This window comes from Pangasianodon hypophthalmus, chromosome 14 (genome assembly GCF_027358585.1).
Source record: "Pangasianodon hypophthalmus isolate fPanHyp1 chromosome 14, fPanHyp1.pri, whole genome shotgun sequence".
In the NCBI taxonomy this organism is placed as follows: domain Eukaryota; kingdom Metazoa; phylum Chordata; class Actinopteri; order Siluriformes; family Pangasiidae; genus Pangasianodon; species Pangasianodon hypophthalmus.
Genome location: NC_069723.1, coordinates 11,003,877 through 11,023,077, shown reverse-complemented (window position 1 = coordinate 11,023,077; position 19,201 = coordinate 11,003,877). Strand labels below are relative to the sequence as shown.

General features: G+C 39.3%; 2 protein-coding genes across 2 annotated transcripts; one reads left to right on the top strand and one right to left on the bottom strand.

Annotated features, from left to right (window-relative positions):
- Positions 1–6,669: 6,669 nt before the first annotated feature.
- Positions 6,670–12,751, bottom strand: dhrs13b.2 (dehydrogenase/reductase (SDR family) member 13b.2). Its single transcript, XM_026924213.3, has 8 exons — positions 12,479–12,751; positions 11,438–11,623; positions 11,068–11,325; positions 10,625–10,954; positions 9,282–9,611; positions 8,983–9,075; positions 7,777–7,799; positions 6,670–7,136 (listed from the first exon to the last, which is right to left on the bottom strand). Exons 1-8 carry the CDS (start codon positions 12,522–12,524, stop codon positions 7,128–7,130), a joined length of 1,275 nt encoding a protein of 424 aa, XP_026780014.1. The 5' UTR covers positions 12,525–12,751; the 3' UTR covers positions 6,670–7,127.
- A 118-nt stretch (positions 12,752–12,869) lies between these two features.
- On the top strand, positions 12,870–19,036 carry gemin4 (gem (nuclear organelle) associated protein 4). Its single transcript, XM_026924212.3, has 2 exons — positions 12,870–13,142; positions 14,376–19,036. Exons 1-2 carry the CDS (start codon positions 13,130–13,132, stop codon positions 17,564–17,566), a joined length of 3,204 nt encoding a protein of 1,067 aa, XP_026780013.3. The 5' UTR covers positions 12,870–13,129; the 3' UTR covers positions 17,567–19,036.
- The last annotated feature ends 165 nt before the right edge of the window (positions 19,037–19,201 follow it).

Sequence of the window (19,201 nt, the reverse complement as noted above, 5' to 3'; positions counted from 1 at the left end):
ATTATGTATTTAAAATGCTGTTCATATACAGAAATCAGATATAGAAATATATTTTGCTTTTTATATTACAGTTTTATGTTAAAATATTATACAATTAATTACAAATACATAATATTTTTACAAATTACAAATATTACCAGTGCACTTACTGTATAAGAGAAGCAGGATGTAAGGTATCTGTGAATTTTTCACAAAGTACTATAATAGTACAATAGTACTATAATTAGCATGTACAGTATAATAGTACTAATATATAATATACTATAAGTATAATTGCACTATAATTAGTATGGAGAGTGCTAAATACGTTAATCTTTATGTGTCATTAATATTTCATGTTTTCACCCACATTCATAACCAGTAGTCATTACTGTGTAAAGGTAACTACACTTTAAGGACCTTGATTTGAAAAAGCCTATGGCTTCTTTCTCTTCTCAGCTAAATTGTTAGCTAGTTAGGATGCTTTCATTTGCTTACATTAATTTCCAAACACCTAGTGGATAGAACTGACTGATTTTTTTAAATAAATGTGATAAAATACAACTAATTATTTGAAATATTGCTACATTGTTTAATGTTATAAAGCAGTTACCAAAACGACAAACTGAACAACAAATATCTGTTGCTCTTGTTTCATGCTGTAGCTAAGGCTTTCACCTAGCAGCTAACAAATATTACCTGGTTGGTGTGCTAACTAACTGAGCCACCAAGACTAGCTTGATGAAGTTTAAAGTGTTACTTTAGGATATTTTGATGTAACTGTAACTGTAATTGTAGTCATAGTTAGCATATGTAGTTAGCATTAGAGTAGATATGTAGGGACTAGTAAGATTCCCTCACATTAGCAGAAGTCTGTCATCTTCTTCACCACATGCTTTACAAACATGCATTCTTCAACAAATGTTATTTGCATACTCTGATGGACTACCATCCCCCACAATTACCCCACAGCAGTCCCTCCATTTTACCCTTTTGGCTTCGTCACTGCATTTGGATGGCTGGGTTGCGGTCAGGAAGGCCTGGTGGGCGTCTGTCACTGTTAATGATAAGAGCAGGGGAAAAGACAGCCAGACTGAGAGCCTGCTGGAGATTATCATTGTGGGGGAAGAGAAGCTATGAACAAAGTGTTGGTAGAAGGTTTCCTTCTGTCCAGTTTTGTTGCCACTCTTAAAGGAATATGCCAATATGTTTAACCTAATCTGTAACCTAATCTAAAATTTGTAGTGTATTTCCACAGACAATAATTTTGACAGACTTTCCAACTTTCAGTTTCCATAAACTGCAGATAGTGCAGTATCCATGTTTAATCCAGCAGCAAATATTGTTTTCCATGGTTACTTTTATATGTTAGTAACGCTCTGAAAGCATAGCTGTTTTTTGAAGGGCCATTTATACAGATTTAGAGCTTCGACTATAACTTTAACTAAAAGCATTGTACAAAAAATGTGTTAGTTTCTTAACTGCTCCAACACCTGCCCTTAGTCATCCATTATTAGCAAGTTTCGAGTAAAGAGGTTTTCTGTTCTTTTCTCAGTACAGGGAATCATGCCTAAATGATGGTAGTTGGTATTATATATGCACATACTCTAGAGCTGTAGTATATAGAGATTAGACTGAAAAATGATAATGTATTCCTTTCATGTATGGCTAAGTTTGTCAAATATAACTTGATCAGCATAGAAGGAAACTACCTTAGGTGATTATGGTTTAGACAAATAAAGCCAAAGGGAAACAGCACAGGACACAGCAGGGAGACATGGTGTCTTAGCCCATTACCTCTGCGTCCACACCCTACACTCCCTCTTTCATGATTAGCAGTAGGTCTGAGATCCAGGGCTGGGCTGCTCTGACCCCAGGCCACGGAAAAGGAGGATCAATAGATGCAGTGCACCACTGAGAAAAGAATGCATCCCAAGTGTATATAAACCAGTAGAGAATGTGAGATTTATGGATGTAGGAGCAGAAGTAATGAGCAACTGACCCTGCCTCTGGGCCTATACACTGTGATCCTGTCCTCAGTTCTGTGGATACTGATTTACACCACTCCTTATTGTGAGCAAAAATGAAAAGTGAAGGACTCAGTGACGTCATTGTTCGAGGACAGTGTCATTCTCGCTTCAGAACAAAAACACACATCAGAAGATGAGAGCAAGTTTTTAGTTTTAAGAAAGAGGGGACAACTCTGTGTATGAAACCCACAGTAAAATGAAAAAAGGAATCAAATGTCAACAAGAGACTGAAATGGACACTGAGTAAGTGTGTAAGAGAAAGGCTGAAAGGCAAAAAGTCACAGAAAAAAAACTAATGCAGAGTGAGAGTGAGAGAAGGAGAGAAGTGCTGGCCCCTCAGAGGCCTGATAAAACGTAGTGTGCATGACTTCACTTCCCAGCAGCGAGGCCTGAGGGCGTACGGGGAGACAGCCGGCCTGCACAGTTTTCCATCCCAGTTCACTATTTTACCGGCTGGGAATCTTTTCATGTGATCCTTCTTGAGGAGTACAACAAGGGAGGGGCCTGATCTTGACCTCTGACTCCTCAGCTGGTTCTCTCTCAAAAATAGCTAATGTCTTTACTATTTTTTTCAGCAGGTCATATGGATTAGATTACCTGTCTAAACACTACCAAAGTAGCAGGATTCCTGGAAAGCATGACTCATTTTGTCAATTCATCTTCTAAGAGATCAAACATTGATCCCCCTATGAGGCTCAGAACCCATTCAAATCTCCATTGGAGGGATCTGCTGAAGAAGATGAATAAGTTGTGATAGAGGGGAGGTTCATTTCAAAGTTCCCTATTAGCAGCCTAATCTTCCATCAGAGCAATAACAGCTGAGTGTAAGATTGCTGCACTTAAATTACACTGCAGAGCAATATGGACCCATGTGGAAGTACGAGCAATCAACCAGTGCTTTGGTGTCAGCCTATTCTGAACCTCACTTAATGGATTCACCTTTCATTGCCATTGCATCTGGAGTTTAGAAACGTTTAAGAGAAAATAAAAAAGCTGGAACCATTTTTTGGCAGGCTTCAGAAGCTAATCATATGGAGCTAGAGCACTAAAGCTAGAAGCAGTGCAGTGTGTTGTAATACGCCTGACTCGTGCATGAATGTCAACATATTCAGCTCTTTCATTTGCTATTGTTTTTTTAATTACTTAACGTAGTAACCTCAACCCAACTGAGCTGCTTTTCACTTACTGAAGACAAATCTGAAGGCAGAATGACCCACAAACAAGCAGCAACTGAAGATGGCTGCAGTAAAGGCCTGGCAAATCATCTCAAGGGAGGAAACTCAGCATTTGGTGATGTCCATGGGGTCCAGACTTCAGGTAGTCATTGACTGCAAAGGATTTACCTCCAAGTAATAAAAATAATCCTAATATTTATGATGATATTAGTTTGTCCCATTACTTTTGAGCCTGTGAAAATGGAGGAACTCTGTAAAAAATGGCCGTAATTCCTAAACGGTTAATGCAATATTTGTGTTAAACCCGTTGAATTAAAGCTGAAAGTCTACGCTTCAGTCACATCTTGACTGCTTCATTTCAAATCCACTGTGATGGTGTACAGAGGCAAAATTACCAAAACTGTGTCACTGTCCCAATATTTATGGACCTGACTGTATATATATATATATATATATATATATATATATATATATATATATATATATATATATATGAGCAAGATTTTGTGTGTTACTCCGACGTCTTGCATCTGTGCTGGATTTAAAAAGAAATGCTCATGACGCAATTAGTATGCAAACTGAACCTCATAGTCAATTTATGCAAACTGAACCTCATAGTCAAAGAACTGAATATTGCTTGAAACCAATCACTCACACATTTTCAACCTTCCATAATCCTGCACACAGAATTTATTTCATTCATTCATTCATTTTTCTTCAGCACTCGCTTTGTCTTGGTCAGGGTCATGATGGATCCGAAGCCTATCGTGGGAACACTGGGCATGAGGTGGGAATACTGGTGGGAATACTGGATGGGATGCTGGTCATTCACACCTAGGGGTAATTTAGCGTAAACAATCCAACTATTGGCATGCTTTTGGGAGGTGGGAGGAAACCAGGGAACCCAGATGAAGCCATGAGAACATGGGGACAACATGTGAAACTCCACACAGACTGTAACCTGAGCTCAGAACTGAACTGACCCTGGAGCTGTGAGGCTGTGAATGTTCCTAGTATACTTATTTGTGTATGACCTGATTAAATATGGCTCCCTTTTTAAAATGTATAACAAAGCAGCAACCCTATTTAAAATACATAGAAATCTGCATCATACATTTTCTTTTTTTGAGCAATAAACTATTTATAGATATAATCTATGCACTTATATCATTTAGTGACATACTGTAAATGTCATATGAATCATATTTCACCATATGAATTCCACGTTCAATGTGTTAACATAATACACTGTCCATGAGAATGTACTGGTTTCTTGCACCTATTTATACATTTTATTACCAGAGTAGCTCACTGGATTTAGCCCTAACGGTTCTTCTCTACTTTGCCCCTCTTAAGTGGAACATTAATAAAACTGTGACCAGAGGCCTGGCTGCCTTCAGCCATTTTTAGAAGTACAACCCATCCCACAAGTGTGTCCTCAGAGTTCCTCAAAGATACTGAGAAGAGACACTGTGTATCCATGAGTACTATTTCATGGGCCAAAAACAACCTTCCCATGGTAACAGCTGGTCTCTGCAGTGGATGACCACAATAACAGAGTGAAAAGACAGTGAGGGGATTGGGGGAGGAGTGTGTGTTTGTGAGTCAAAAACCATGGATGGATTACGCAAAGAAACAGGCCTAGAGGTTTTTCCATGCTCAGGACATGGTGGGTGATTAAGCTTAAGAGTGCAAGATGAGCACATGGACTCTGCTTTCACTGCAATGCCCATGCAGTAGAGGGGGTTTCATTCTAGACCCAAGCAGTTAACAACATTGTGACATGATGGCTGCAAAGCGTAAAGACAGACAGACAGACAGACACACATAGACACACACACACACGATGTTTTGAAGGGCAGAGCAGTGAACAAGGAGTAATGAGGTTAGAGAGGTCAAATTAGGTCTAAACTATTGCAAATGTTTATGGGATAAAATGGCTGGTGATTATATAAATGGCTCACTAACTACAAATGGTGAACAAATGCTTTCAGCGAAGTATTAGGTCATCTGGTAAAGGCAAAGAAAACATAATTATTGTGTACACACAACCACAAGCCCAGCTATTTGTGCCTGGATCCAACCACCATCTCCGATCTCTCCGCCATGATGAAATGTGATCTAATACCTTAAGCATACTCTCATTTCCACAGTCAATATCCAATGCTAAATTTCCTGCTGGGTCCAAGAAAAGCTTTAGCTGCCCATTACGAAAACACTAATTCAGTCATTAGTGATTTTCCCAGAACTTAGAGCCCTGTCAGTGGGCTTACAGGTGCATGTGCTGGCAGAGTGCCCTAGACTGCCCGGCTTTGGAAACAAAACAAGCTCTCCCTGGCCACACGTTGACTTTTATTACAGACTCCCTCCAGCTCCCAGTGTGAGCCAGGCCTGTTTGTTTTTCCTCCCCATCTGTAATTAAGTCAGAGCCACATGCTCTCTCACTGAGAAAGAGATGAGCTGAAGACTACAGACGCATTAGTGCAGCCGGCTTCAGGAACTCACTAACACCACTCAAGAGGGTCGATTCAAGTGGAGCTGGATTTGAACCGGCCCTTCCAGGGTCTTAACTCCAAACAAAACAGTCTATTATGGAATAGTTCTAAAAAGGTCAATTGAGTAAATGGAAACTGACGGACGCAATGGCAGGATGAGAGCCTCGCTGATGTAATGCAAACTTTTCATTTTTCCACCCTTAAGCTGTATTTGAGCTGTTCCCAGAGGAGCCGTTTCCACTTTAGCAATTTCACTGTGGTGTGTGGCCAAATGCTGACCTGTAGCTGTTCTGACTGCTGACCCCCCAGGCATGTTTGTTTCCAGAGATCCTTTTGCCTGAGCCGTTCATCTGCAGTTCAATGTACATTTTTATTCCTCACTCAACTGGCTATTCACTGTCGATAACAAATGATAAACTGTAATGGTAAGAATCCAGTATAAACTGGAGAGGAAGTACGATTTTCAGTATTAACAGGAAACACTAGATCATAAAACTGATTCAGTGAAGATAAGTAATTGATAGCTGGGTGAAGAGATATCAGACATGTTGGAGTAGGGAAAGGAAAGTACAGACAGGCATTGAGGAACAGCTGTCATTCCTAACTGAAGTGTTTATAGTGTGGTAGCTAATGGGGTATTGGGGTGCAACATGACTACATATGCAGAGGTGAGGATCTAGCCAAGCATATGCCAGGATACCTCAAAGGTCTCCAAGCAGGCCACTGGAGTCATGTTTCAGCCAAAATGAAGAGACAACAGCACCATGTCCTAATCATTTCATGCATCACAGCTGATCTTATTTAAAGCACTGGAGTTTACCAATGTGAAAAATTGTCACTCATATAGCAATATGCAACCTATAATACTTATAATGTTAGTATAAGGTTCTATCTAACAATTCTGTGATTTTGAGCCTCAATAAAGTCAAAGCAGACAAAACTATTCAACTTGAAATGAATTCAGTCTACACAATATTGTTTACATATTTTTTTATTATTTTATTATTTTACTATTAATGAATCCTGGAGAATATCTTAAACATAAATTGTTTAGCTCTGCCGTATTTTCACTGATGGCCAGAGTTGTGAGCCAGCAGCAGCCATTGCAAACAAACACAAATTAATCCCAAGATCTCTTCTAATTATTAGTATTTTATTATTTCACACTATGTGATTTTGCTAATAAAAACATCATTCTGGCATCCGTCTTGCAATTAAGTTCAGAGGACTGTTATTCCTCACATATGGCTCCATTAGTGAGTATAAATACCCTCATAAACCATGAGATCAGACACTGGCGTTCACAACAACCTCTTTAGCTGAAAAAGCTTTTCCAGCGATGCGGCAGGTACAGCAGGGGAGGTGGAAGGAGAGGGGAGGAGGAAGAGGTAGAGAGAGGTGTTGTCTGTCTCCATGGAGTGGAGCTATAATTCCTCTGGCATGGGCCCTCAGAAACTCTGCACCCAGGAGACACCATGTAAACACACAATGTAAACAGACACATGGCAAGCATATGCACTTATACCCCTACACACACACACACACATATGTTGGTTTTACTATTTGTGTGGCAGCTTAGGAAAATCTTCACAGGTTGTTTTTCATTTACATCGAGTAGCCAGTTTATAAGATAGTAAATAATTCATAATTTCATGGCAGTAATGTATGATTTAGTACCTAGGAAACTCAGTGTAGATGACAAAGCTGTATTTTTTTAAATTTATTTTTATGAGCAGCAGGCAAATGTCCTCACATGTATTCTCATACAAATGATCATTCTTATGTATTCCTTTCATTATAGGGACCAATGGTTCTCACAATGGTTTAAACATGCACATAATTATTAATGCAGCTAATTAATGCTGTCTACACCTAAAAATAACTCTAACCTTAAAACCCAGTAATCAGAAGGAAACCTTTACATAAGAAAAAACTTTAGATTTTAAATAAAAGCTGGTGTTTTGGAAAAAAAATAAATAAATAAAAATATTATATATATATATATATATATATATATATATATATATATATATACATATATATATATATATATATATATATATATATATATATAGGCATGCAGAATGTTTCCCTCACCTTTCTTGCTGCTTTTCTTCTTGCTGTGACAGAGAAAAAGATATCACATTTTCACACTTTATTCTGTTAAGCTGTTAAGTACTTCAATTATATTAACATAAACACTTCTCATTTACTAACTTATTCTAATTGAACAGTATAATCTGTTTTTTTTCCTATTAATAAGACCTTTTAACACCTTTTAACTCCCCATTAACACAGATTTATTTCACAAACTATTAAAGACATTAAGCACAGGGGTGGAGACAAACGTAAGCGCCTTAAGCAGTGAGTGACCTATTGGATTCACATGCTCAAGGCCTTATCCAGGTCTCAGTGAGGACACTGACTTTTCTCCTTTCTTGTAGCCTCTATAGGGGGTTCCATTTGGGTTTATATGCATTAGTTTATGTATGTATATGCAGTGCATTTAGCTTGTACATGTACATACTGTACATTTATATATAATTCCATGTTGCCTCTTTATTTTTTACTTTCTGTCTAGACTTAACTTATATTGTCTGTCTTGTTTGTATAAGTGTTATATAATTCAAAAGCAGACCTACTGATACTGGATCATTCACTTCTTGCATGTTCTAGTATGTGTTGGGGTTCCTACCTTTTTAAGATGAGAATTATTTTGAGAGTAATTTCCACTAGATCACTTGTAAAGATTTTGACACAGGTGAGGCTGTTTACTCATTTCCTGCTTTTACCATTGTTTGACACCCAGACGAATGCTTGCTGAAGCCAGTACGCCTAGGGGTATCAGGTGACTTTTTTTTTTTTTTTTTTTTACCCGTTTTCAGCCCTCAAAATAAAGGCTTTTTAACTGCAAATAGTCCAGAGTCTTTGCTCTGACAACAGTGAGATGGGCCAATTTTCCTTGTTTTTGCTGGCTTGATTTTCTCCCCTTTCCAGTGCACCTGTGCCTTTTTATTTGGATACTAGATGCACTCTTTGCAAAATTCAAATTATTTAAATCTGTACAAATAATATTTATTTGGAGCTAAATAGTTTTTTCCCCCAATTATTAAAATTAACAGTAGATTCCATTTGGTATTATATACAGCCATAATATCTTTGTTAATGGTGGGTTGTGATTTTCACCACTTTAACAAAATTAGAAAATCATGTACACCCAAGGTGAAAACCATATTTATATATTAATATTACAAAAAACAACAACAAAAATAACAATTAACATGATTTCACAAAAACTCTTACCAGCAATAAACTGAGGCAGCAGCCATTTGAGAATTCCTAGCATGACAATTATGAATCCAAACACTGAGATGTACCATAATGTGGAGTCTTGCTCTAAACAGTGAGAAAAAGGAGAAATTTAGAATGATATATCAAGCCAAATGTGATGTTTAAAGATCTTACACCTTGTCTGCCATCTAGTGGTAGATATATGTTACTTTAGGGGCTTTCCAAGATGGGAAGTTCCAGTTTGACTTCATAAGACATAATAAATGCAGGGTAATTTTCTAGTAAGTGTAACCGAGTCTGCTGTATTCTACCTGTGACGATGAGCGTGAAGCTCTTGCGGATTGGTGTGCGCAGAGACTGATGTTGCACCCGGCATGTGTACCTGTACCCAGAATCTTCTAGGCCAGGCTGGAGTAGGAAGAAGGCTGAGAGCGAGTATGTGCCATCCTGATGGTGGCGGTGGCTGGAGTACAGAATGTTCTTCAGAACCTGAGGCAGGAGGTCTGAACCCACTGGCTCTCGCAGCCACTCGATGGTCACATCGAGCGGGTAGTAGCCCTGAGTGTCACACACCACCTTCTGCTCCTGACCCAGGGTTAAAGACAAGGTTGAGCCCACGTTCAATGTTACACGTGGTGCTTCTGTTGGGACATAAAAAACAGTCGCAAACATGAGTAAACTCTTGATTTAGCTATTGGGACATGTGTAATGGCAGAAATGAGAGTACAGTTAGAATAACAAGCAAGATTAAATTGCTGATTAATGACAAAGTTTTGCCTAAAAGTTTGGATATTTGTAGTGCATTTCTAAAGTAAATAAAATCATTTCCATGTCATTCTGGTAAAATATATTTTTGGCTTCTTAAATTAGTGTACACTATATGACCACATAGTATTTGAACACTTGACCATCACACCCATATATGCCCATTCGAAAACCATGGGCATTAACATGGAGTTTGTCATTATAACAGCCTCCACTCTTCTGGGAAGGCTTTCCACTAGATTCTGGTGCGTGGCTGTGGGGATTTGTGTTCATTCAGCCATAAGACCATTAGTGAGGTCAGACACTGATGTCAAGTGAGGAGGCCTGGGGCTCAGTCAGTGTTCCAGTTCATCCCAAAATTGTTCAGCAGAGTTGAGGTCAGGGCTCGGGACACCTGAGTTCTTCCATATAAACCTTGGTAAACCATGCTTTCCATGGACCTTGCTTTGGGCACAGGGGCATATTCATGATGAAACAGATTTGGGCCCCTGAATTCCAGTGAAGGGAAATCTTAACGCTATAGCACATAAAGACATTCTAGACAATTGTGTGCTTCCAACTTTTTAAAGAGATTCAGATTCAGGAAGGCCCACATATGGGTGTGATGGTCAGGTGTCCACATACTTTTGGCCATACCGTGTATGTTAAAGGCTGTTTTGCTATTTTGGCCAAAACCCAAATTTCATTCAAATTCAAATACAGTCACAGATCACCACAAAATGAAAGTATGTACCGGAGCAGGTGAAAGTGTCTTTCTGGCTCATAAGCTTTTGGTCACTAGTACAGAACCTTGATCTACTGCTGATTTAGAACTGCCCTACTGGATTTATAACCATTACTTCAAGACTCTATTTCTATTCCTTTGAACATTCATGCTTGATTATCCCACCTTGAATGTTGAGGACAATGTCACTGTTGGAATGGAGTGGTGGGATGAACACAGAGCACGTGTATGTGCCCTCACTAGTCTGCTTAGTGAGTGGTAGTTTCAGAGAGGCATCTCCTGCCGCAAGGGTTTTCACGGACACTCCGCTGCCTTCACTGTTGCCTGTGCGGCTCGAGTAGCCGAAGAGTTTAGTGCGCTCGCCACGCCACTGATGCGTCCACTCCACTGTCACACTCGCCTGCTTGTGGTCCACAGCGAACTGACAATGCAGGGTCTGCTCCTTCATGAGGCCCACGTGAATGATAGGTGTGCGTGTCAGGACAACCATCACAGCTGTTGAAACAGGGAAGAAGGCCATGCTATCAGGATGCAGTAGAGGAATATAATACCATGAGAAAGCTCTGCTAAGAACCCATCATTTAGATAGCTAGTGTGGTCATGATTACCTGAGGTGGTCAGAAGCTCTCTGTCTCCAATTTCAATCCTCTCCTGAAAGCCTTCCTGTGCAGGTGTGTGTCTGAGGAAGGTGGTGAGGTGAAACAGGCCCTGACTATGGCGGAGAATACAGATGAACCAGACATCGTGCTCCTGCGCACCCATACCAGGCCAGCGCATTACAATCCCTTTAGTGTTATATCTCTGGATCTCACATTCCAGCGAATCCTCACCACCTTCCACATAACGTCTCATATCCACCTTTGATGCTACATAAAACGTATATATAAATTTCAGACAAATGTTTAACATATCATACAGAATATTCCATCTTTGGCCCATTAAATGGTTTTAAAAGCTTTCTGCTAATCATATACTCACTTGTGACAAGGAAAGTCATAGCATTGGGGTTTATAGGACTGTCTCCTGAATTCCCGAACTGCAGTCCTGCATTTCGAGGATGAAACTTGACCTCTTTATGCCCCTCATCATTTATTTGTACCTTTTCATCCTGAAACTGACATGGCAGCCACTGGGCATCATAAACAGACTGAGCTCCACATACACCTGCTCACAAACAAAATGTCATTAAACAAAATGTCACTGTAGGTTCGAGCTGGAGATGAAAATAAGGTTAGTTGAGTTTAACTAAAACCAGAACACATGACTGCTGTACATCATGTACTAGATTAAAATTAGATAATCAAATATTATCTATTAGATATTTAGATAATTTAGATATTTAGACATAATTAGATAAATTAGATATTTTATATAAAAATTAAATTTCAAGACTAAAGGAAAGACCCTACAGGCAGAAATGACAATTATGGGCATGTCAATATGTCACGCCTAAAATAGAAATATCAAACCTCAGCAGTAATATTTTTATTTCACATTCACAACCAATGTATCATCTTAAACATAGCTTTGAAAAGTTATGGCCCCCCACTAGCACAAATCTATTTTATTTTTAAACTAGTTTTTCCTCAAAATCAGTTAAATCTAAAATTTCTGCATTCACGACCTGCATTCATGACATTTCACTTGTTCATTTCTATCCCTATTTAGAACACTATTACAGAGGAATTTCTCAAAAATGTTAATCATGGTTGTATTTATGGCATTAAAAACAATGCAAAGGAGCTGTCTTGAGTAAATGACAAATAAAGGACATTCCAACAAGCTGTTCTTTCTCAGAAAAAAAGGCTTTCTCAGAAGAATGTGTTCACAGTGAAACGACTATTTTCTTTTCATTTTAACTGCTTTAAATCAACAGTAAGCACGTAACTCAAGCTGTCAAGTGGTTTACAGAGGGTGGGCTTGGAATGAGTATTTCCTGGTTAGGTATGGTGTAGTATGTCATATTATATATAAAGAAACAACAATAACAACTAAAAATCAGACATTAAATCACCTCACCTGAAAACAACAAAGCAAGAAAAAGTCCACCAGAAGCAGTAATCATGATAAACCTGGATTCAGAGACCTGCAGTCGAAGCGCCAACAAACCGCCATGCAAACACACTGCTTTCACTTTCGTTTCACAATAACTGCCTGTAACAGCTTCTGCTGTACGGTCATGCGCAGTACATTTCTCCCTCTGCCTTCACTACGACCTGAGTAACATCCAGCTCTTTCCTCTTCAGGACGTTTCCAGAACCGACTGGAGAACTGTTTTATAAAATACACTCAAACAAAACGGCTATGAATTTGGCAGGGCTGTATAAAACTCCTTGACCGCACGGGGGCGCTACTTACACAGAGCCATACGTATTTGTAGTCCTGAAAGTTTCTCTTCTCTGCACTCGTTGATGCGGAAGTATGTACAAAAGTCTCTGCTTTTGAACGCTCAGTCCGCATGACAGAATTGTAGCGGTAAATAACATATGCATCAGTCTCACAGAGAAAATAGACAGTTAAAATCATAGTCTTATAGGTTATAGGACGTATAGGTGTGGTTTAGTACCGCAGTGTTTTATTTACACTGCAGTCGGGACGCACGTTGCCAGATAATCTGCAAGAAATTAACACATGGTCTGATTTTTTCCCCCCAAAGTTCCAAGCTAAGCAATGACGGACCAAGGTAATGCAGTATTCATTTGTATTCATATCTCATGGATATTCTCATTCAGGTCTGATGCTTGTGTCTGTAAATCATCTGTGAGATATTTTCACTAAAACTACAGCTTCTTGCAGCGTAGTAATTTTTTGATGTGTACTTGAGCTCCACAGTTATTTTAGTCTGTTGATGTTTTAACTGTAACTGGTTGCATAAGAGATGCTTGTGCCAAGGTGACTAAGACCATTCATTCATTTATTGAAATTAAACAAATGGACTCCTGACAGCTCATGTGCCACAATTTGCTTGATGACTTGCGGCAGTGAACTGTTTGAGGAAAAGCTAGAAACAGAGAAATTCACTTATACAGTCTTCTTGCACACAAAAGTAAAATCATGATAATGATTAAAATGTTTGATGTAAAATTCAAACTAACACATGTCTGTCTGGGTGTACAAAATTTTCCAAAAAATATCTTCTGGGAATTTTTTTTTTCCTTAAAAGATTAGTCATTATTTGGTTATCTGCCACACCTGATGCAGTCCGTCAAGGCTTAAACATTTAAAGAAATCAAAGGGAAAAACTATCCCATACTAATTTCCTTTATCTATTTGTTAATTCTTTCTAGTTTCCTGACCAACGATTTGTTGACCATTAAAAGCTTAATATTTTGCCATTTTGGGCTTGGCCCATTTTTGTTCCCCAGGAGTATACATACATACATACATACATAGTTAGTTAATAATTAAATAAACACTTTATCCTGTTCAGGATCAGTAGATCTATAGTCTATCCCTGGAATGCCAGTCATTCGAAGGGCCTCACAAACACAGTCACACACACACACTGAATATAAACATGTTTATATAATATATATATAATGCAAACTGTGGAAAAAGGTCTGTTTTCTGATTATTTAAAGTGACAAAGTGAAATAAAACCATTTATTTTCTAATTTGACTGAATAATTGTAATAAATCATCATGATATTGCGTAAATGAATCTATTTTTATCTATCATCTGCACTAATATACACACTAATAAAATACTCTGTATTACCTGTATTACTACAGTACCCAAAACACCTGTGAAACCATTATTCCAGAAGATATCAAGACTACAAATTAACGATTTATGTGGCTTGCATTGCAGTTGTGAAGCATATAATGACCTTGATACAAAAAACATGCAAGCTAAAACTGTGATGGTGAAAACGTTTTAACCGCTACCTTACAATGTTGTCTGTTTTCCCTTCAGAGTCCTGGCTGAACTGTGAGAAGACTGCTGTCTTGCAGGGAGGATTTCTGCTGGCAAATCAGTTATGCCAGCCAGAGCCTCTGTCCGCATTGAAAAAAGAGGACTGGAAACACATTGGACGCCCTATTGTTCAGGCCGTCACCGAAGTATGTGGACAGTTGTGTGTAAACAACCATGAGAGGCTTCACTGGAGAAAGAGGATTCTGTGCATTCTATGGAGCAAAATTTTGGAGAATGAGAAAGGGGAGGATATTGATATCAGATGGAGGGAAGATCCATTATTTGCCTTTCAGAATAGCCTCCCTGATATTAATCATACAGTAATGTTTGAACTGATCAAATCCATGGGCTTCTTCAGCATCTATGTTGAGTTGCTCTATTGCTTTGAATCGGTCCAAAAGTGCACAGAGCTGGAGAGATTAGTGAAACATGTTACAAGGGACAGCACAGAAGCTGATGTGAAATTCTTGCTGGATGTGTGGTGGGAGCTGTTCAAAGGAAGGAACGAAACAAAGGACAAGCTAGACCAAATCTTTACTGCCCAGTGTGTCCGTTTCACAAAGACCCCCCCTGACTGCTCACCACAAGCTTCAAAACGATTTAAACCTGACCCAGATTTGGACGTGTCCACCACATGCATAATGTCCATCCTATTTCAAGGACTGAAGGACATAAAGGATACAATAACGTCATCTGAGATATGTTATTTTGCTCTCTCCAACTGCCTAGACATGCTGTACACCTTCTATCTGTTGAACCATGAAACAGACATCCCAGCTGAAGTCAAACTTCAAAACATTGCTCGCTCAGTAAGCCTGCGAAAGAGAAATAATACTTTGGAAGGGGTTGATCTTATTCAGGCTATACGTGAGTCTCACAGAGATTTTGCTGCTATACTCACTCCTGCTGAGAGCAAGCCATGTGGAATTACACTGATCAAAGCCATGGACACAATACTTGAAGTAATACGTGTGTGGGAAAACAGAGGGATACTGAGGCCCACTAATGACCCGAGTGCTTTAACAATCCGTCTCAAGGATAGTCTGGGCAGAGTTCTCAAGTCTTTGGAAGTCCAGTCTGGGAACCAGGGGGGAAATGAACAGACGGTAAATAGTTTGAAAAGAACTTTGGAAGATTTGCTTGCATCCTTTTCTTTTAATGTGCCTGAAAGTCCATCAGATGAAATAGCAAGTGTTGCCATAATGATCATTGACAGCAATCTGAAGGGTTTTGAGGATCTTCCTAAACTTTTTGCCTCCAAACTGAGCCAGACTTTCAGTGATACAGAGTGGCTAAACTGCCTTGAGAGAAACAAAGGTGCATTTCAGAAAAAAGAACTTGTCATGGCCTTGGTCTCTTCTCTTATATCCAAATGCCAAAGCGATGCCGATGTAAAATACTGCAAAAAGCTCAAGGATATTGTTGTGGAAATATTTTCCCAGCTGCCTTTACCAGACAAGAATGCAATTCTTTCTCAAATTCTTACCTTATCAAAGAAAGGTTTGCATGGCTGCCTTCCAAGCTCTGTAACAATAGGCTATGATGAGGAGCTTAACCTGGCTTTTAACTGCATCATTCAAGGTGAAGCAAAAAGCAGCCTGAGCTCAGCCATCAATGCTGTGGCTCGCGTGGCCTTCCAGAACCCTGAGGCCACCATGCACCGGTGCTGCCACATGGCTGTGGTGAACCTTGGTGCTCATACTCTCCTTGCTCAGATTCTCCAGCAGCTTTCTGGACTTATGAGCACACCAAGGGACCCAAGTGGGACAAGAAACAAAGAATACAACTTGTTATGCAGATGCCTGCAAGATACTATGTGGAACAAACTCTCTTCACCTCAAGAGGAAGACCAGTTTCTTTGTTTCCTGTCAGCATTAATGGAGTCCAACATTACTGGCCAAAAGGGAGAAGAACTATGCTTCCTCCTACCAGAGGACATTGTACATGCTTTTGTCTTACCTTACCTATCCCTTTCATGCCCCCAACCTTGCAGACTTGAAGTGTGCCTTCAACTTTTCCAGTCGGCTTTGGCCCGTATATCCAAAGATGATGATACACACTGGATAATGAACTGCTCCCCATTTGCGCTCCTATACTGTCTTGCTCAGCTTTTGAATAATTGCAGTAAGTGCTGGGAGCAACAATTAGAGGGAGATATTGGTTTATCTCTTGAATCCAAAGAACTGTTGATCTCCATTGTGACCACAATGGGCAAGGCAGTTGGCAAGGAAGTGGCTCTGGCTCCTAATACTTGGTCCAGAGCAATTTCTTGGCTTTATGCGAAAGTGGAAGAAGTTGACTGGACTGTCCGCATTCACCTAAAAGAAGTGTGGGGAGAGCATTTCAAATATGAAGTGCCAAGCTCTCTCATGGCTGTATCTGAGCTTTCTGAGCAGGAGTGGTGTGGACTGGTGTTGCCTCACTATGGTCAAGGCACTGGCCTGTTGGCCTGGATTGAATGTTGTTGTCTCTCAGATCACATTCAGGAAATAATGCTGGACTCCCTATCTCTAAACTTGCTCAACCCAGAGGAAGTAACCATGTTCAGTAAAGGCCTGCTGGTGGCAGTGTCTCAGGTTCTCCCCTGGTGCACAGTTGGCGAATGGCAGCGAATACTGAAAGTGTTGCATGAACTCCTACAGTCAGATAAGCTTCATGTACCATACTCCCTGGAATATGTGGACTTCCTCCCATTACTTGACCTTCGTTCTTTTGCTCACGACTTGCAGGTGTCTGTGTTCCTGCTGCGTATGTTTCAGCTGCTCTGTGGCTCCAGCTGTGCAGGGTGGCTGCCTCCCCAAGGCTGGGCACATGTAGGCCGGCTCTGTGCTACTGCCATGAGGGGCATCATAGACTCTGTGAAGAACAAAGTGCCACTACAATCCACTACTACCTCCCCTAAAAACCCCATAATGAGTAGTGGAAATCTTTGTCAAGAGGTCCTGTTTGTGCTGACTCAGCTGTTCTGTCATGTGCTACACATGCAGGTGATGATGCCTGGACAGCCAGAGCCTTTGTTTCTGTGTGCACTGGACATTCTTTCCCACTATGAAGCAGTACTGTCTGCATACCCCAAGAGTAGCACTGCCCTACAGGTAGCCAATACACGCCACTTCCTTACCACCATTACAGACAATCTGCAGTGCACAGACATGAGAGCTGTCCTGCACCAGAAGATTGCTCAGCTATGAGGATAAAATGGCAAATTAATGTTATTGATTTACAAATAAATCTCTTTAGCTCTTCCATTCACCCTCACAATAAAAAGCTATTAGGACAGCATTTGCTTGTCTCTTGTTAATTGACTTGGGAGATGATAAAAAAAGAACAAAGAACCTTAAAACATTTTAGTTAAATCCTCAATGTTGAGACTTCAGTTACATTTTTCAACTGTAAATGGGATCATAAATTAAACTACAAATTAAACTGTGTGAAATGGAACCATAAAATCAGTCTTTTATTTAAGTTTATCTTTTGATTTGGTATTGTCCTTATGGCAGTTGTAAATAATGCCTAGAGATCTTTACAGGTACCAGGTCCCTAATATTTTACCCACAAAATTAAGTGAAATTAATCATCGTAGGCATTCATTTTATAATGTAGACCACAAAATGGTGTATTGTATATCTAATGAATTTGTGACCAAATTCATTAGTTATAGTATATGACAGCAGTACCCCTACACTTGGAACCCCTAGCAATCAGACTATACTTTACAAAAGTATAAATGACAATTCTGGGGAAAAAATGAACTTCTGGGTAGTGGTCATAATTTGAACCATGTCCCAGATGAAAGGGATCTACCTGAAACTAACTGAAAAATTTCTAAGACACTGCACATTGTACTGCATCTTAACAGATTGAGGCATGGCTAAACAAATCAATTCCACAATAAAACTGTCAAAATGATTTCCATTTCATAAACAAATGGTATGTATAAAGAGGCGTGTTTTTCAATGAAAACTATATCTTCTACCCTGATTTGCTATGCAAATATTCACCAAGAACATATTAAAAATAACCTTCATCTAGGGATCCTCGAAATGAGGAACGTGCCTGTCCCAAATGACCTTAAGTCAATTGGGACACATTTAATTGAATTTGGTCCCTGAAAATGCTAACCCAGCAAAGGCAATGATAAGAACATGGGTGTCCTTGTGGACACTGTAAATCATTAGGTCCAAATACAAGAAAGGTTTTTAATTCTATATGTTCACTTAATTCATGAGTTTGGACCATTTGAAATGATGTAACTTGACTTACCCCCAGCATTCATGTTCAACTTTGTAAAAGGGTAGAAATCACTTGCAGGCATCTATTAAACATGACTTTTTAAAATATTATGTATCAGTCACATATTTTCAGTCAAAGCTAAATTAACTTGTTTCTAATTTGTCAGTGCAGATAGTTGTTTTTGCTTCCCATAATGTTTACGTACTTAATCACAAGTCACTATGAGTTCTATCTATAAATACTCTACACAAATTACTCACACATTTTACAGTACGAGTACAATTTTACATCCATTAGTCCAATGTTGTGTGTGTGACACCATTAATAAGCAGACAAAATGTGTGCTCTGATCTACTATAAAAATGTCCCCACCCTGTCACATGTGCAGAACAGATTAAAAAAAAAAAACTAGCTAAAATTTATTCAACGAAAGCAATTCAAATTAAGCCTAGCTTTAAAATTAAAGTCAAACTTGGTAAATACAACCTATGTCATGGGACTGCACACATGGGGCTAATCTGCTGCCTCATAAGCACAGGAATTTCATCTGGCAGATGCTCATTGTCATGTGGGTATATTATTAGAAGTAAGAG

What these genes read in the sequence shown, in the direction of transcription:
- dhrs13b.2 (XM_026924213.3), bottom strand. Translation starts at nt 12,524, where the DNA reads ATGATTACTGCTTCTGGTGGACTTTTTCTTGCTTTGTTGTTTTCAG. An exon ending in TATGACTTTCCTTGTCACAA is followed by an intron (nt 11,326 to 11,437) that starts GTGAGTATATGA and finishes CGTTTTATGTAG; the next exon opens with CATCAAAGGTGGATATGAGA. An exon ending in GCTGCCTCAGTTTATTGCTG is followed by an intron (nt 7,800 to 8,982) that starts GTAAGAGTTTTT and finishes TCTCTGTCACAG; the next exon opens with CAAGAAGAAAAGCAGCAAGA.